Here is a 19,091-nt window from a genome sequence, read left to right on the forward strand (position 1 = left end):
CAGAGAAAACTGCAATGACTATAGGCAGAGAAAGGGTCATGCAAAGTACCCTATTTACTTGAATATAGGACGACCCTGCTTATAAGAAGACCCCCCCCCCCCCTTTAAGACTGATCTTCAGAAAAAGACTGATAACCAAAATTTACTTTGTAACTGTTTTTTTATTGAAAGTCTCTGCTGCATTGACCATCATTATCTTAAAATCAGCATCATAACTCAGCCTCAGTTGTGCGTTAACTTGCCCAACTTTTGGTCCACTTTGCTCTGGACAATCACCGTGCCTCTCCATTTGGCATTTCCTGTCAGTGTGTCTCTGCTGTGATTGACAGGTCTCTGAAGCCACAGTGAGGTCACTGGCTTCACAAAAAGCTGGCGCAGTCTTGTAGAGACCCTATACAACCATCAGCATGTGTCAATGAGTGGTTAGACCCTGATTATAAGACGACCCCACCCCAATTATCTTTTTTTTTTTTAACAAAGATAGCCTCGTCTTGCATTCAGGTCATTACGGTAAATATATCGATCAACTTGTGATGCAGTTTGATGTGTGCTTCCTAGATATTGAAGCTTGGGCCCATCGCCCGATTCCTGGCAAAAGCCCTGGACCCTCCAACGGAGCAGGCTGTCAACCTGGCCATCAAGAACCTCATAGGCCTGGTAAGACGAAGTGAAGATCTATATGTTTGTATGGGCTGATTTGGACCTGGTTGTCAATGACTTTAGGGGTGTTACTTTAGAGAAATTTTAAACTGCTTTTTGATTTCTTTGTAAAATCCTGTTGAGCACAAACCATCACAAAGATGACATAAAAGCATATTGAGATTAGGGAATTCAGGTTGGGCTAAACAGTAACTACAACAGATGAATTGGTCTTTCACAACCTTTGTCTCGGTGCACTCGGAAAATGATGTGATGGAAGTCCTCAGGGCAGAATACAGCATCAATGGAGACAATCTTTAAATATTTCAAATAGAGCTGGCTATTTCGTGCTATTTAGAGATGCAGGGTACACCCTGGACTGGTTGCTCGTCAATCAAAGGGCTGACAGAGACAGATAACCTCTCACAAAGTTAAAGAAATATTAAAAGCTCCAAAAGCCATGTCTTGAATTTTCTTTTCTGAAAATGCACAAGGGAAAACTGAAACTTTTAATAGACTATCAAATTCATTCCCTAACTTATTTTCTCTACATCCTTGTGTATTAATTGTTTGCATGGATGGTTATTCAGCTTCATTCGGTCCTCTTGACAAAGCTGCTTTTCTACATCAGCCATATGAGATAATACCATTTTTGGTGGAAAAGCTTTTTTTTTGCAAGTTGAATCACGGTCTCTTGTGTTAGAACATTTTGTTTGTGTCTGCTAGTTTCAAGGATTCTTCCTCTCTGCTTCCCTTACTGAGGAAAATTCACACAATGAGAGTACAAAGACAGAAAAGTTAGTATTTCTAACAAGAAGTTAAAAGTTCTTAATCATTTAATGTTGATTAAACTAGCATAAATTAAAAACAAAGAACTGCCCAGTGCCTTAAATTTTGAGATAATTTGTCAATTTGTTTTTTTTTTAGAACGCCCTGGACCAAGAAGAAAACCTCACAGCGCTGGGTTTTCACCTGGCTCATCTACCTGTGGAGCCTCACATTGGCAAGCTCATCCTGTTTGGGGCTTTGCTGGGCTGCCTCGACCCCGTGCTCACCATCGCCGCTTCACTCAGCTTCAAAGACCCTTTCTTCATACCGCTGGTAGGGCACCAAGTTCACCCAACATGAAAAGCTCTGTGGGCAATGACACACGGGGGCATTTCAACATTTTGCTGCACTCTGCTGCTGACTTTTTTTTCATTGCAAAGTTCTGTTATGTCATCGGTGTGTCTCAGGGTAAAGAGAAGATGGCAGATATGAGGAGGAGGCAGCTGTCCAGGAACTCCAAGAGTGACCACCTCACAATCATCAACGCCTTCCAGGTATAAAGCCTACATCTTTCACCTTCAAGCTGATCTTTTTACTCTATGAGTTTGACTTGAAATGATTCATAATCTATTGATTGTTCAGGGATGGGAAGAAGCAAAGCGGCATGGTGCCAGGAGTGAGAGGGACTACTGCTGGGACAACTTCTTGTCAGCCAATACACTCCAGGTGAGTGAGGCTGCTACACCAAACTTGGCACTCAAAAACCAAACTAAGGGGGGGTCCATAATAACATCTGCGCATTGATTTCTGCCTCAGCAGACTTTAAAAAGCAGCTTTTAAAGAAATGATTTCCCTCTTTATCATTCAGATGCTGCACAACATGAAGGGTCAGTTTGCTGAGCATTTAATGCGCACAGGCTTTGTCAGCAGCATGGATCCTAAAGACCCCAAATCCAACGTGAACTCAGGTAACTGAGGAGGATTTTTACACGGTGTTTTAGCTTTTAAAGTTGTGGAGCAGTTATAAAACATTTACCCCCTCTCCTTTTCCCTTTTCCTCTGTCTCATTCTGTCAGATAATGATAAATTAATCAAGGCGGTGATTGTTGCTGGTCTGTACCCGAAGGTGGCCATGATAAGACCGTCACACAGCAAGAAGAGGCCAGGGTGAGTCGGGAGATTCAAAAAGATGAACAAAGAGACAGGAAAGGGCCCTACAGCACAATACAGACAATAGATCACACAATCACACTTATTGATCTTTAGACGTGGAAAATGGCCTTCACACTCAAATATCTCATCAGACCTCCCAGGTAAGAGTTCTGCAAGGGCGCTGTGACAATTGCCTGAGGCTGTGCAGCGACCATGTAGGGAACATCTTTTAAAACTACCACAAATCAATCCATTTAAAAAAAAAAAAAATGCTGCATGCAGCCAGACACCCTCATAGTACAGCTGTCACTTCTCTTTGTCTCACTGACAGCTTTCAGTTCAGTTGCACAGCTCACTTTCTGGGTCATTTCCCCAGTATGTGCAGCACTGATGCCAAGCTAAATGTAAGTTTTCACATGTCTGCACCAAAGCTCTGGACCATGTCAGTAATTTGATGCTTGATGAGGCTTTATTTTGTGTGTTTTGCTGCTAAATCAAAGCACTGCCTAAAAAAAAGCAGCTTGCCTCCCTACTGGCAGGCAGTTGGTTGTAACCGGCCAACACACCCGGGTTTGGAACACGGTGGTGTTGTAATGTTTGAGAGCTTTTACAAACTGCTTTGGCAAATCCAATTTTATTTATTTATTTATTTTTGTAATTTTTTTCCACGGTTAGAAATCATGTCTTTCACGAACAAGCCACAGATAACCTGGTGCATAATTGAAAAAAAAAGGCAGATATTTTCTTCTGTGTTTCTTGTGGTGGTTGTGACATTGGTTTTCTTGACTCTCTGTCTGCTGTATCAAGTTTTCATGTCTCTGTGTGGTATATTTGTGTCTGTGCATGCCGTGTGTGATGTGGAGGTATAATTAGGTAAATAAAAAGGTATAACAGATAATTGCCGGCACGTGACCATGTAGAAATATCCTTTCATGTTAATAAGATAAATAATATAAGGCTATTTAGTCTGTCAAGGCATAGACCTGATCTATAAGAGAACCCTGAATAACTCCTGCTGTGTAAAACTAGCCGCACTGAACATGAATGTAGAGTAACAGTGCTGGATGCACATACCTACCTGCAAATTCTCAGACCACTTTCCACTCATATATTTAAACTCCCTGAAACTGCTCAAAAATGCTGCTCTACTGCTCTAAAAATATCACAAGATATGCATGTGACTAGCTAAAATGATAAGGTTTTATGAATATTTATTTGTGACTTTTTGTGTGGCTTATTTAAAAAAAAAAGGATTGTTGGAGTTAGATACACTACTCCTATGAGCATTTTAAAGAGGAAATCAATTGAAATCCACAGTGATGCCTTTTTATGAACTGTTGAGCAAATAGCATCATCAGCATAAATGAGTATTATTAATGCCTGAAATAGCAGTAGTGATGTTCGATACCACTGATTTCCTTTCTGATCCGATACTGAGTAAAATTCAGGCTGGTATTGGCGATACCGATCCTATACTGACACTTAGTGTAAACACATGTAATGGGTCTGGTAAATCTAAAGAAAAAATAATTAGCGCATTTCAAATCATAACACTAACTTGAATTTGCCAGTACAATATATCATTAAATAAATAAATAAATGCCCCAATGATTTCACAAGTTTGTCAATACCTACATTTTGAATTATTTATTCAACAGTTAAAGAAAATTAGATGGGTTGTAAATTTATAATGGGTATATTTTATAGATTAAATGTTATCTTTTATTTATGTTTTCTAGAAGATAGTTTTCTTAACTCAACATGACTGTTTTATTGCAACTGTTCTGTGTAATTTAATGACACCTGTTGTTTGTAATCCACTTCAAATAATCAATTCCTTAGGGAACCTTACCTGAATTAATCTAGGCTGTTTTGCCTATGTGAGATTATCTCCTTGACTCATGTATCATTACTCTAAATGAACTCATGCAGTTATTTATTAAAGCATGTATTTATTTTTTTACTTATTTCATAGCCATATATATTAATTGGAACAATAGCAACAGTGCTTAGCAACACTTAAAGCCCCTCATTTTCTCCCTCTGTACCTGGATGGTGTCCGCCTGCAGCATTGAAGGATTTAGAGACGTGTGTCTCACCCTAGCAGCACCTGACGCTGACCTCTCCTCTTCCTCTGTCCCGCTCATCATAAATGCCTCACATTCTTGGTTGTGATTCAACCTGAGGTGTTTAATAAGGATCGCTGTGTTGCCACAAGTCCTGACGTTTTTTCTTAAAATATCCCAAACTGCATCTTGGCTGTTTGTGGAGCTAAAATAGCTCCACACATGACTTCTTTTGCACTGTACCATTCTGTCCTCTGACAGCGTAAAAGTGAGTGACAGGCTGAGCAGCGTGCAGCTGCACTGACGCATTACGCACTTAGTCTGGCGGAAGGAAAAGTAGTTCCGACAGAACGGCGTATCATTCAGATACGTTCTTAACAGTTTGGTGACTCACTGTGTTCCTATTAATGATTTACAGGACCTCAATGACTGAAGTATCAAAAGTATCAATATTATGGCTTTAGAATCGATTTTAGAGCACAGAGAGCTGGTATTGGAAGTATCGATATTTCAGTACGTCACTGGCACGTCACTAAATAGCAACCTCAGGGTTGGTGTCAGACAAAAGAGATCAACAGGATGCTGCTAATACTGCCTCTGAAAGTTTTTAACAACAAAACCATAAAATAAAAACTGAGACATTTGACTGTTGAAGGAAAGTAGGGTGAGATCAGCAGAGATAGAAGGTATTTCTTTGTCCACAGAGGGTGCCAAACCCCCCACAAGCCCCTCACAGTAGTTGTGCCAAAAATATTGGATCAAACTATTTTTCTGTGAACTACACAGTTGGAGTTACAGTAAAAAAAAAAAAAATTGCAAATGAAGACCTGATCTAAAAAAAAAATCAATTAATTAATTAAAAAAAAATCATGTTGTTACGAGATAAAACCTCTGTTTCAAGATTAAAGTTGTGATGTTATAAGAATGAGGTCATAATGTTAAAAGATATACAAATTTTGTTGTTATCAGAATGAAACTGTAATTTTGCCAGTGTTAAGTTTGGTGTTCAAAGAAAAAAGTCATAATGTGACGACGATAAAGTTGTACAGTAATGTAGTTAAAGTTAAAAGATAAAATTCATGATGTTACAAGAATAAAATTGCAATGTTACAAGAATAAAGCCATAATGTAAAGAGTACAAAAATAATCTTGTTTCGATAAAATATCAAATTCATAATGCCACAAGAATCAATATTTGTTGAGCGTTAGGTTGCAATATTGTAAGAATAAAGTAATGTTCCTGGAATAAAGTTGTAATGCTACCAGAAATAAGAATAAAGCCATACTGTTACAAGAATAAAGTCATAATGTTATAAAAATAAAGTTATAATGTAACAAGAATAAAACTGTGATGTCACAGCCATAATGTTACAAGAATAAAGTTGGGATTCAAAATCATGATATTTAGAGATTTATGATGTAATGTCTTTTTGATCTGGGACCTCTTCCTCTTGAGCTGAAATAAATGCTTCCCATTGAGTTGTGCTTTTTTTGATTGATGAATGTAGTAATTGTTCTGAAAGCTGTTTATTTATTTATTTTTTAAATTGAGTGTTACTGTTGGTCATTTTTAATTAACACTCCTCTCACATTCACATCTCATCTCTCTTAGGGTTAAGACTTACACACAGGCTGACGGCAAGGTGTGCATCCACCCCAAATCTGTCAATGCAGAGGAGACAGAGTTCAACTACACGTGGCTCGTCTACCACCTGAAGATGAGGACGAGCAGTGTGAGTGGGCGAGGGGATGAGGGGATGAGGAGACGTATTATTCTGTGTTTGAACACACACAGCTGTATAGATGAATGTGATGAATGATGTGTTTTTACTGTTTGAGTGCTGGTTTTCGTATCCTTTTGATTTAGCCTGTGAGAGGAAAGGACTAGTGGTTAAAGGTTGAGAGTGGTGCCGGAGCAGCTTTACTCTAAATGAATATTTGATTAAAAGGCTGCCTTTCAACTCTCATTCAAAGGCTCTTGTGCTTCAAAGCGTCCGAACACAATGTAAGAGACGGTCGTGGGGGGGTAAAACGGTCAATGTGGCTCCCTGACTGCCGCCCTTTTTTATTCATTCTCCTCCTCTTTTCCATCCGTCTGTCATTGTTCTTTCAATCCTCTCTGCTTGTGAATGTTATGCAGGAGAAACACCTTTCATGTTGCTGTCATCTTTATTGGAAAAGAAAAAGAAAAAGACCTCCGCTAGATTTCGTCATCATCATGATTTCTATTTTACCGAGCAGTGACGATGGTTTTGAAGACGAGGCTGCGCGTTTGTGCAGATTATAAAGCAAAGTATTTCAGGAGTGGGAAGACCGTCAAGGTCGTTTGTTTACTGAGTGAGAGCAGGAATTGAAAGACCAGGGCTGCAGAAATAAAAAAAGTAAAAGTAAAGGATGACGTTAAAGTTTATATCCGCTGACGCACTCAGCCCTGATAGTCTGTTATATTTCACATTCATGGGACACATTCAAATGTCCCTGCACTCTTCTTGCTTCATTTCTCCTCTGTCTTCTACCCACCTTCACCTTTCTCTTCCTCTCTCTGACGCCAATTTTCACCACTTGAGTCTGCTGCTAATGTGTTCTCTGTGGCTTTTGACCTCAGAGCGAAGCAGCTTTTGTGACTGTATGCATACAGATTAGCACATTAAATTCCATCTGTCAAACTTTTATTTGCTCTCTGAAATATCCAGACGATTCAGTATTTTCTTCACTCACAGCGTCGTTAATGTGAAACTTTTTGATCCAGTTTTAACCGTCGGACCACTTTGCACAAGCAGCTGTCGGTTTAGCACAAGGCAAAGATGGTGGATTAGAGTGTAACACGTTTGTGAGGTACACAGACGGGGCAAGATGACATTTCTCTTATCACTGTAGAAACTAAAATGCATTTCAGCCCATCTTCACTAATGGGACACTTTCAGCCCACACCACAGAGTAGCTGTCAGGGCGCCGTGTGTCATAATGATGCTGCTCCCTGTCACCGCGTGCGTTGGTGTGTTTTGTTTGTGATACTCGTGTCATGGTGTGTTAGCGACACTCTCTCCTCTCTGTCCTCAGATCTTCCTGTACGATTGCACTGAGGTGTCCCCGTTCTCCCTGCTGTTCTTCGGAGGAGACATAACAATCCAGAAGGACGGGGACCAGGAGACGGTGGCAGTGGACCAGTGGATTGTCTTCAGGTCGCCGGCACGCATTGCGCTCCTCGTCAAGGTATGCTGTCAGAAATGCCAATAATGTTCAGGCAGGATGGAGCCTGTGAGGAGGGTGATGGTTTCTGATTGTTTATTGGCTGAGTTGTGTTTAACAGACAAGCAGCCGTTCCAAATTTCGTCTGTGCTGGGAAAACGTGGAGAGCAAAAGCAGGCTGGATGCAGTCCACTGGAGTTACCCACCAGCTTGCATTGATGATGATGATCTGATTTATTCATCCTCATAAACAGAAAGACATCTGCAAGCACAGCTGATAATCTGTGATGGAACAATTCAGCCCTGCCATGACATTCATCATGTTGCAAAAGCTGATGTCCTGACTTCCTTTCGCACATCAGAAACGAATGTTAAAAAGAATAAAAAACTTGGCGAAACTGGCTTACTCTAAGAAAATCACAAGTTTAAAGTGGACATATGCTTTTTTCTCCTTTTCACTATGCCAGACTATGATGCCTGTAAAGCATTTCTGCCCTCAGTACAAGTCATTTAGTTCCTTCATTGCCCCACAATAGCGTTCTCAATATCCTCATTTTAGGCCATTCTGAAGATCTCGTTGAAACGCTCCGTTTCGAGAATGACCTCCAGTAACCTCACAACGTCACAGCACTTTGTGCTCTGATTGGTCAGTTCTATCAGAGGGGTGGAGGGGGTAGAGCCAGGGGGCGGTTTTTGCAGCATGGCAGTATTTACAAAATTGCCATAATGGATGGGGCAGACGGAGCGAGTTTGCTGTTTGCCAAAACTTCAACGTAAGGCATTGATAGCGCTAATAAAACGGCAGAGTGTAGGATACGTCCTTTTGTATTGGACCCCGAGTCAGACCCGGACGGTTCTGCAGCTCAGGAGGAAGAAAATCCACCTCCACACAGATCATCTCAGGACGCTTCAGTGTGGTGAGTCAAACCATTATTGTAACATGTATAGTTTATACATGGAAATATAGGCAGACTTCACCAATAAACTATTTCTATAACAGGGCTCCATCCTGCTCCTTCACTTTTCTCTGTCTGTTTTATCCATCATGCTGAAAGTGTAGTCTAAAGATTGCCTCTACCGTCAGTTCGTTATTGTCGTTATTACCGCCGCATTATTGTGGTCCAGATTCACAGTGCATGTCAGAACAAGCATGCAAATATCACAGTCTCACAAGTATTATGACGTCTGCTAAAACGACAGTGTTTTAACTGCTAATTCACCATGTAAAGCCGAGCTGCTCAGCAGAGTAGAGTCCCTGCATCCAGCACTCAGTCAAGTCAGCCAGAACTGGTAGGGAGCTGTATCTATACTCGGCTCTTGTTGTGTGTATCCCTCAATGGCGGTTGTGTGACTAACGGACATCACAGAGGAGGAGCTGCTTTATCGGATTACTCCAATAAAAAGAGAGGATCCTCGTGTCATCACGACGGTCGAAATCTCGCGGCCAACTGGCAATGACCTATTTTCAGAGGCATGAAATCTCATTCTAGGATATCAGAAAAAATACAATATCTCATTTTTTGAAAATTCAGGTTTTGTTGTAATGTAAGGTCTTGTTTTTAAAATTTAATATATTACATGTAAGTATTAAATCAGGGATCAGCATATGTCCCCTTTAAGTTTAAGTTTGTTTTATAGACAAGGATTAAATTTGGCCTCAATTTGGATGTTCACATGTGGTAAAGTTGTGCCTTATAAGTTTAATTTGGTCTGTGACTCTTCTGCACTTGTAACTCAAGGTACTTGTATGCCACATTGACATATTTCTCCATTGAAATTAATGGAAGGGTGCAGACCCCCCCAAAAAACTGCATTTTCTGTTACATGTTTTGAATAAGAACAATACAATCATCAACAACGAATATAGCATGAAAACCCAATACAATAGAATGCACTGTAATAAACTGGTTTTAAGTTTAATGTTCAGCATTTACTATGGAGAACAGATGACTTGAAGGTGCTCAGGGAGGCAGAGAAGAGCTGAACTGATTGACTGGATCTTATTTGCTGATTTTTGTCCTTCTCGCCACGCTTTGCTCACTTTCATCTGTAGGTGTTTCCCATCAAAACCTATCTGATGAGGTCTGTTTCATCTTGCCTTTCAGAATGATTCTAAAATGAGCTAGGCAAGCATCATTAAATAACGTTGCATGCTAAGTTGCAACTTTTTGCGGATGTGAAGAAAGTCTAAAATTTTTGCAAAGTAACTGAAAACAGATGCAAGCACAACATTGATGCTTCCACTGCAAGTCAGTCTCTTAAAGGTACCTCTGTGGGGCTGTTGATGTAGGGTACAAATAAAATTTGTTGTCGTCATGACTGCTAGCTGCATGGGAATTCTTGAAAAGTTGCATTTATCATTACGTGACAGCTGATGGGTTCCAAGATTAGGATTCAATAACCTCTACTTACCTCTGATCTCTGTTGTCTTTACAGAGGCTGAAGCAAGAGCTGGAATCTCTCCTGGAGGAGAAAATTCGCTGTCCTGCACCTGTAGACTGGCAAAACCGACAATCCAAAGACTGTGCGGTCATCACAGCCATCATAGACCTCATCACCACGCAGGAGAAACCATCAGGCAGCACTGGAGGCTATGGGAGACCGTGGGCGTCTGCTCCCAGAGGACAACACTCTTACTTCAAAGATGACGACGATGATGATGATGATGATTAAAAGCAGAGTGGGGTTTTTAGGAGCTCAGAAAAAGACTGAATGCATCCTTGAATACAGGGGGTTAGCTTGGGCGTAGCTAGCCTCTTTAATGGTGCTGCTAGGTTTCAATTTTATGCTTCCCCTGGTGCTCCTTAAGACCAAAACCAAGATGCAAGAACTCCAAAACATTTGCACTTGAATGACTCCTGATGTAGTTCGTATTTTTCACAAGGACCAATCCACGTTCTCAAACACTTGGTGGCTTGTTGGTTTTAGTTCAAACATATCCAATTATAGACTGCATGATAAATAAAGTTCATCCTGTTTGAGCTTTAAGTTTCCTTGAGGGATGAAAAGAAGAACTCAAAAGAACGTGCTGAGTTTTAAAGGGATAAAGCTTTTATTTCTGGAGGCAAATTAAAACAGAAGGTTGACTAAGCAGGTTTCTTCAATATAAATCTGTATTTTGGAAAATATACACAGTACAATTCAGGCTGTTTTACATATTTACATGTGCAGCGAAGTTACAGAAAGTGATTGAAATAAAGGTCAGTTCATGCTCACAGCTAATTTTCCCTGAGTGCAAGCGCAAAGCTTCGTCTGGTGTCCTTCCTGCCGGCTGCTCTGCCTGCTAACCGTCATACTTCGCTTCATGTAGCTCAACAGTTGTGGTTGTGACACTTGGGTAAGTGCCAGAGCTATGTTGGCTTGATAGATGGTGTGATGGCCACGCTGTGACCAAGCCATTCATTTCCTAAGGCTGAACTAAAAAGATGACTCACCCTGGACAATCACATTAAAAGCAGGGCTGGGCCATCAGCTCGCACAAAAATTAATTTTAGCTTTCCTCCGTACCATCACATAGATAAATCCTTGGAGAGATATTTAGATTACACTTCTGGCAGGAATCAAGTGTGTGCGATATTTCAAACTGTCTAAATCATTAATCGGATGGAGAGAAAAATGCTAGAAACATGGAGTCTGATTCATGGTGTTGACATTTTAACAGTAAGGTAGAGACTTGACCCTCCTGCTTGGCCCTTTGATGACGTTTGACGCACTAACTCCACATGATCTAAATAATTATGACTTATTTACACAAAGTGCTGCAGGCTTCAGAAAAAGCTTCCTTTGCTTTTACAGAATAACTTCCATTTGTGTTCTGTAAATGTTACTAATGGTTTCATTTGCAAGCAGATGCTACAGAAAAGTTTCCACACGAAACCCACACGCTGTACAGAATCAGCTGCCAAACCCACGCTCCAGCCTTATTATCACTTTCCCAATTAACATCTTCATAGTTTCACTGTTCTGGCAAAGCTCCTCATCACATGGCCTGAACCTTATTCGCAGAACACGCATCAGGCTGCTGTCGTTTTCACGTCTGGTCGACTTTTTTAGTAGAAGAGTGTGCGTTTTTTTCACATTGCACTTCCACTCAAAAAATATGTCTGTAAGTTAAAATTCACAAATTTCACACTGCTGGTTTTTATGCAGCAGGGATCTGAAAGCTGTGACTGTGGGTGTGAAGTTTTCCAACCAACCGGGGAATTAATGAATGTGACAGATCCCAGAGTCGAGCCAGCTCACCCACACGAGGACTGATCAGTAATTAGGAAAGTCTCTGTTCTTCCACTGTATTTGTTCTGAACAGTGTTTGCTTTGAAACTTGGCTTCATACGGCTCCGCTCCATCCCTCTCGGCAGGTCACTGATGCTACCGCTGAACTTATTTGCCCCGGCTTCGCCGCTATAAAGGTCACTTGGGTGTCAAAGATTCCAAGAAGAGTCCTCCCTGGTGATCGCACCCTTTCCCTTTCATGCGGCTCACACATTAGTCTCCAGCCCCTGTAGGCGGTCCATCCTCTGCATGTTGCGCTCAATGGTGGCCTGGCATGTGATGGCTTCAGCACACTCGGCGAGGAACCAACCCCTCTCTCCGTCGCGCAGTCGCTCACCTTCGTACCAGCCTGCGACAGAGAAGACGAGAAAAGTGAGGCGTGATGTGCATCACTGCGCTGCCTTTGTCTCTGTGTTGTTTATTCTTTGATATGAAAAGGATGGATAACCTTTCACCTTTTTGTATCCATCTGGATTCAAAACCACACTTTCAAACAGCTTTAAAGCTCCATTATGTGACAGATCAAAGACAAGGGTATTTATTCAAAAGTGGATGATGAAAGGATGCAGGTTGGAAAAACGAGAGGAATACTAAACAAGCGACTAGAAAAATAAAGACACTTATGAGCTGACATACCGTCTTCCACTGTCTGAGAAACCAGCACCACATCAGCCACCTGCAGGGAGAGCTCGTCTGGCTGCTTGGCTGTGTAAGTCCTGATCACCTCCACCTGCATTGCATCTAAAACAAACACAAGAGGAATAAATCACTTCAGACAAGTCACAGCTGCTAAAAACAAATAAAAAAACTCTTTTAAAGTCCATCTCAGAAAAAAACACTTCCATATTATGAACACAAGGTGGTGCAATATGCTTGAAAGAGACAGAGGAGACTCACTGGTTCGGTCTTGACTCTTCTCTTTGTTGACATTCTGGCCCAGAGCGCTGATCCATCGAGCACGCTCATTCCTGAAAGCACACACAATTTATGACAATTAATTGGCTGTATCAGAATTAAACACAACCAAGAAATCAATATTTATGTCTCGTTATGTCCTTCCAAAGCAATCAAAATCATCAGCATGAAGACCGACTTCTTGTTTATAGAGATTTTGGATGTTTTGGAACTGTTTCCAGACGGTAGATGTCATAGTGTGTGACACAACTTTGGTGTGCTCACCCCCAAAATTTAGTTTAAGGAGTAAAAATGTTCGACTTTGGGGGAATTTAAAGACTTGAGAAGTTCTCAGTTAAAGCTCTTTTCTACAACATAACTAGAAAAAAAAACAGATCTAAGCTGTTCCGCCTCCATTCACGCAGCTACTGAGGATTTGGGCGATTTTGTTGCCCATCAGGTTTTGCCTTTCCCTGCTCTGTTTCCGCCGTCAACACGAGAACAGAGGTGTGTTATCAGTGTGGGGAGAAAAAGCACAAAGCCTGATTCTCCAGAGAGCACAGACCTGGTTTGCCTTCTGTCTCCCTTTGATTCATGAGGGGGGAGAAAAAAAACAACGGGTGGAGTCAAAGAGGTCAGATTCCAAGAAACTCTATCTCTCATTTCACCTGTTCTCATCTGCGACCGAAAAGAGGCAGGGTGAGGCTTTAGAGGGAGTAAGAGATAAAGGGGTTCAGGAAATGAAGCAGAGGGGGTTTTTGAGGCCCCCTCTGCGCTGTGACTCAGCATCATGCAGATAGGTACAACATGCACATACTGCGACGATGTGAACCTTCTTTCTTTTGGATTCAAACAGGCAAGTCCCATGAGTCAGACCTCATTATAGTGTCCCCTTTGTGCTCCTGCCGTTTTGATCCCTTTCAGGACACATAGGCCGTTTAACAGGCGGTCACGTCATCCTTAGACCACTAATTGGACTGCGTGAACTTATCATAAACTTTTATACAGATAACTTTAAATGAAATCACTCCGAGTTCAATAAATCGCACCAATAAGGCAATATTACAACAGGCTGGGTGTGACCTTTGGAGTTTAATGAGAGGTTTTATGGTCTCAATAGAAACTAACCAGACCAATCTGCACCCTGAGAGGAGAGAAAAGGTTGGCTAAAGTTGGAAGATATGACATTTGATCCCTATTTCTTTGTGAACAGAGAAGTGCAGTGCATTAATAACTTTTGTTCTAGACACTATCTCGACTCCAAAAGCTTTGGTGTTAAGACTGTGTAGGTTATATTCATTGTTTAAAGGTAATCTCTGAAAATATATCTCTTTTTTTCTCTTCAGATTTCATAACAAGACAGATGGCGTGAGAGCTTCAAAAAAGTAAAACCAAAAACAGATGACAGATAAACTACAGAATTATACAAATTTTAAACCTCAAATATATTTCGGTCAGAAGTAGTTAACTAGAGTGAGTAGTAAGTTTATCATAGCAGTATGGCTCTGGCTCTCTACCCTACCATGTGCCCATGTGGAATGCCTGAGGTAAGGAGAGCACACCTCTCCGTTTTTTCATGTGCTTACATGTAAAGCCAAGCCAGGGAGAGTAGTGACTATACCTACGACACAAGTAAAATCAGACACAGCACACAAGGAGAAGTTGGATTTGAAGCACGATGTTAAGTAGTTTGCAGGGGGAGCAGCAGAGTCAGAAGGCTACAGCAGCTGACATTCTAGGCTGAATGTTCATTTTACCAGTGTCATATGTTGTTTTAATGATAACTGCTCTGTTTTGTTCACTACTCCTGTTGGTCTTTGCTGTTGCTCTCCCTGCACTGGCTTTCCATGTATGCAAATGAAAGAGGTGTGCTCTCTCCCCCTTAGGCTTTGGCATTCTGCATAGACCCATAAAAAGGCAGGGATCTCTCAAAGCAGAGCCATAGCACAGAATGTAACCCATTGAATGCAAATAATAAACAATTTTGACAAGCGTGGTCCTGATCATAAACTGTAAAATAAATGGATGTAGACCCTGTGACATCATGTCCATTTCTTATACAGCATATACCTTGTACAGTGTGTACTGTAAGCAAAATTAGCTATTAGGTTGAAGTTATTTTTGTACAAGGCTGTGCACATGTTTATTTCTTCTGTGAAAGGTTTTTTTGGGCTTGTTTTTTTTGGTTTGGTGTGTATATGTGGTTTCCAGTACATCTGGAGCCAGCCTCAAGTGGACACTCAATGTACTGCAGTTTTTAGCACTTCTACACTGCCTCATAATTTTAGACTGCTATTATCAGTGTTAAAATATAGTCAACGGTTTAAAGTCAAAACTCTAAAGATCTCTTGTTTTTTCTCTGGGGATAGATGTAGTGAACTTTCGTGCACATCTTTAGTCAAATTAACAGTAATGTGCTTCACACATGGTCAATTTTAAGAGTGTGATGGTTACTGTTGTTTTACTAACCCTCTCAAAGAAACCAACCACTGACAGGTCATGGAAAACACACTAATAACTGTGCCACTACTTTAATAAGTGTCTTATGAGTGGAAATGCTGCCACAGACACCCAGTTTGTCATACTGCAAGAGTCATGGTTTTAATCAGCTTCTTTAATAATAGTAAGTGACCTCATCCAAAAGCCTTTGTACATGAAGATTTCATAACTGCACCGTTATGTTGCTCAGTTTCTACCCTGCCTTTGTTGTTTCACACAGAACCAGACAACACAGCTGTACTGCTGCATGTAAAGTCACAAAGCAGCGACAGCAAGTTTCTTTACCTAAGAATAATACCTTAACACAAGAAACTGAACGAGTTATTTTTTCCCCATTGGAGGATTCTTTTAACTCCTCAGAAAATCTTCAGCCCCATTGCATGCAAAATGTATCAAATTGTGTGGAACCAGAACCATTTTTCCAACGAGTTTAAGGTCTTAATTTTTTATTTCCTGTAATTTTTCCACCAACTTAGTGCTCATTTAGGGTTCTTCTTTATGTGACCGACACTTCACAACCACAAATCCAGACATATATTTGTTCTATTGTAGAAATAAAATCCCCTCTGGGCAAAGATGCCTACTCAAGACTTTATGTCCTTGGTGTGTGCTGTTCATCTAATGCCTGAGCGGCTCTGTGAGAAAGGCAGCTGTTGATCGCTGCTTAGGACAACTGGAGACATAAGCTGACAATCGGATACATGTTCACATGTGAATGACACACCACTATGACAGGTTGGCTTTTCAAGCTTCAACAGCTGAAATACTTTATCGTAACTAAAAGCTGCACACATTCAACACGTCCAACAAGGTCACAAACAGGCAAGCTCACATGTTTCAGAGGCACTTAATGGTTATCTGAGGAATGTGAGCCACATACCTAAAAAAAAAAAAAATCAGGTGAAAAAACCTTGAAACCATGAGGGTGTGTACGTGTGTTTATGTATACGCAGGCATGTGAAAACTGCATATGTACTAACAGCAGGTGCTTTGCTTTCCCTCCACCTCTCTACATGACTGCAGGTCTGTGCAGGATCAGTTCATGGCAGTAAAGCTCCTTCTTTCAGCCACTAACCATTCATCCCAGACGTGAAAGAGAATTTCAAGAAGCATAAATCTGCTGTCAGAGGTTCTGGTTTCACAAATAAAAAGCAGAGAGGCCTTGCTGCTGCACTGCAGAGCCTCTTCCACACAAGTAGATAAAGAGCGATGACAGCCTCTTTCTAACCTCCTTTCCTCTGCTGGCTTCAAATCATCACCAGGCCACTGTTTTTCAACTTTTTCAGATGATTTCTCCCTCACCTCTGAACCCTTTCTGCAGACTCTTATCACTGTGTTTACTCTCCTCTGAGTCTGTCTTCTTTTTCCCACTAAACCACAGGTCAGAGAGGTTCTGGGGTACAGTGCACAATATCTTAACCATGCAGGGAAACTCCCAAACAGAGGGAGTTACTCCCATCTGTAAGTTTAGCACGTCATGTTATAAACCAAAGCAGACAGAGAAAAAAGGATAATAAAAAACAAAACCAAAGTGTGCAGAACGGACACCCTGCTCTGGTTGAGGCTGTTATGTAACCGGTGCTGCTTTGTGTTATAGCAGAGTATCTGCTGAGCAGAACTGTTTTGCTGCAGACCTCTGTAGCTCCTCTGTTCCTCTAATAGAGAGGGGCTATTATCTGACTCTGGACAGAACACTGGGGTCATGGGGAAATGCATTGGCATGCAAACATGACACAGAAAGCATACAGAGGAAAGGAAGAGGACACAGACAGAGGAGCAGCAAAGGATGCCAGAGAGACTGTCAGACAAAGACACACAGATGTCCTTGTACCGTCTTTGATTCCAGCTGTCTGGATGGATTCCTTGTGTGTTATGTCACCTCTGTTTTCAAAGACGCGTCCACTGTATGTATGTATGCAGCCTGCGAGACCACACACGGTGATAGAAAAGGCATCGGCTACAAGGATTTAGTAAAGGAGTGCTGTAAAACAAAAACACCCGCACTGACTGACCAACCTGAGAGAAAAAGTTTTTTAAAGTTTTGTTTCAACAAAAATTCAAAGAGCTAAAAACACAGACCCGCCTCTGGTTAGAATGTAAGGAATTTCACACTGGAAGCTGACTTGAGCTCAACTTAGATACAGAGGTGGAGTGAAATATTTCAGGAAGCATGTGGTACAAAGAAACTGTCAGTCAGTTAGACTTTTCTGCTTTAACTCGTTCACTAAATCAAACTCAGCATTCGTGAACAGATAAGCCAATCGGAAGCTCTTTTAGAGGGCTTGCTTGCCTCTGTATTCAAATGAGAATACACATATAAAGTGGGCATCCCTGTGCTCAGCTATTTCTTCAGCTAATCTTCCCATGTGTTCATTTGTGAGTAAAACAAATTTCATTTTTTAATTTTAAATGGTATCCTAAAATAAAATAATTCACTGTCCATTAGTGAAACAGTTATATTCAAATTTACTTTAAGCTATTGACACTGTTTAATAACAATTGGGGTGAAATATCTCTTTAAATTCGCCACTTCCATTTTCTTCACTCTGGTTAATGAGTTTACAAAATAATGAACTCACTATTAATATCAATAATTATTTCAAATGTAAACACTTTGTCACTTGGTTAATTTAACTGTCAAATGTCAGTAACCTGTAGACTCTTTTATCGTTACACTATGACATTTTCTTGCAATTGTATGTCTTTTATCTCATCACAGAACATCTTTTTTCCAAAATCTAAACAGGCTGCAGCTCACTTTGTCATACATCTTCCTCTTGGAATAACTTAGAAGAAAAGAATAAGGTATCGAAATGATTAATTGTAAAGCTGCTAGTTTCGTTGGCTTGTATGGCGCATAAAGATCCATCAACATTAATTTCAGTCTGTTTCTATAAGCAGCCAGAACCTCCTAACTTTAGCTTTAATAGAGAGGCTGAGCAAGCTGTATTGTCCTTTTTACTTCATATAAACCTGACAAGAACTTAGAGTAGCTTGGGTATTGTAGTTGTAACACCACTTCCATGTGTCATGTTAGGTTACATCACTAAATTGTTTCGGGCGACCGGAGGAAGAGGAAGTTATTCCCCCGGTCACCGAAAACAAATAGCAAACACTGACCGCTGTCAAAAAGATGAAACACGGCACGGTGAGGAAGAGCTGGTGGGAGTGAAATAACATGTGAGAGGGAGGGACAGTCGTGGGAAACAGTCCTCCTAACAATGGACTGCTGCTAAGCAACAGCTTAAACAATGCTTAGCAACCCTTGTAACAATGGAAAGCTGCCAGGGTCTCCACTGTCGGCTCATTCAGTCCTACAGTGAGTGGAGCGCTGCACCCCACACACAAACTCACAATGTTACAACTAAGCCATGGGCCCCAAATCCCAGTCATCAAAGGGGGGCATCTGGGGGGCTTTCCGCAACATGCCCATGAGACAGAGGGGACAGTTAGAAGAGGAGACCCCTTCATGTATGCATGGGTAGGGTACAGGGCTGAGTGGGCCAAATAAAGAGTCATTTCAAAAAGATTACCTTCTACACAGGCTCACAGCAGTCACACTTCACACTATTACTGCAGCTGCTTTGTCAGGTACTTTACTCACTGAGAGCA

The 19,091-nt window shown here is 41.0% G+C and overlaps 2 protein-coding genes across 2 annotated transcripts in view; one reads left to right on the forward strand and one right to left on the reverse strand.

The window, feature by feature from the left end:
- dhx36 (DEAH (Asp-Glu-Ala-His) box polypeptide 36) overlaps window positions 1-10,874 on the forward strand; it is a 28,443-nt gene extending 17,569 nt beyond the window's left edge. Inside the window, exons 17-25 of the mRNA XM_074678791.1 lie at window positions 559-657; window positions 1,567-1,740; window positions 1,875-1,961; window positions 2,050-2,133; window positions 2,276-2,375; window positions 2,484-2,574; window positions 6,238-6,358; window positions 7,686-7,838; window positions 10,251-10,874. Coding sequence (XP_074534892.1) covers window positions 559-657; window positions 1,567-1,740; window positions 1,875-1,961; window positions 2,050-2,133; window positions 2,276-2,375; window positions 2,484-2,574; window positions 6,238-6,358; window positions 7,686-7,838; window positions 10,251-10,487 — 1,146 coding nt within the window. The 3' untranslated portion in view covers window positions 10,488-10,874. The remainder of the gene's footprint in view (window positions 1-558; window positions 658-1,566; window positions 1,741-1,874; window positions 1,962-2,049; window positions 2,134-2,275; window positions 2,376-2,483; window positions 2,575-6,237; window positions 6,359-7,685; window positions 7,839-10,250) is intronic.
- Window positions 10,875-12,292: 1,418 nt separating this feature from the next.
- The window catches only part of LOC141797446 (rho guanine nucleotide exchange factor 26-like), a 28,643-nt gene continuing 21,844 nt past the window's right edge, over window positions 12,293-19,091 (reverse strand). Inside the window, exons 13-15 of the mRNA XM_074678790.1 lie at window positions 12,984-13,054; window positions 12,723-12,827; window positions 12,293-12,435 (exon numbers count right to left, since the gene is read on the reverse strand). Coding sequence (XP_074534891.1) covers window positions 12,293-12,435; window positions 12,723-12,827; window positions 12,984-13,054 — 319 coding nt within the window. The remainder of the gene's footprint in view (window positions 12,436-12,722; window positions 12,828-12,983; window positions 13,055-19,091) is intronic.

Source organism: Halichoeres trimaculatus, unplaced genomic scaffold (genome assembly GCF_033239565.1).
Source record: "Halichoeres trimaculatus isolate MK-OKI-2021-1 unplaced genomic scaffold, fHalTri1.1 fHalTri1_scaffold_9, whole genome shotgun sequence".
NCBI classification, from domain to species: Eukaryota; Metazoa; Chordata; class Actinopteri; order Labriformes; family Labridae; genus Halichoeres; species Halichoeres trimaculatus.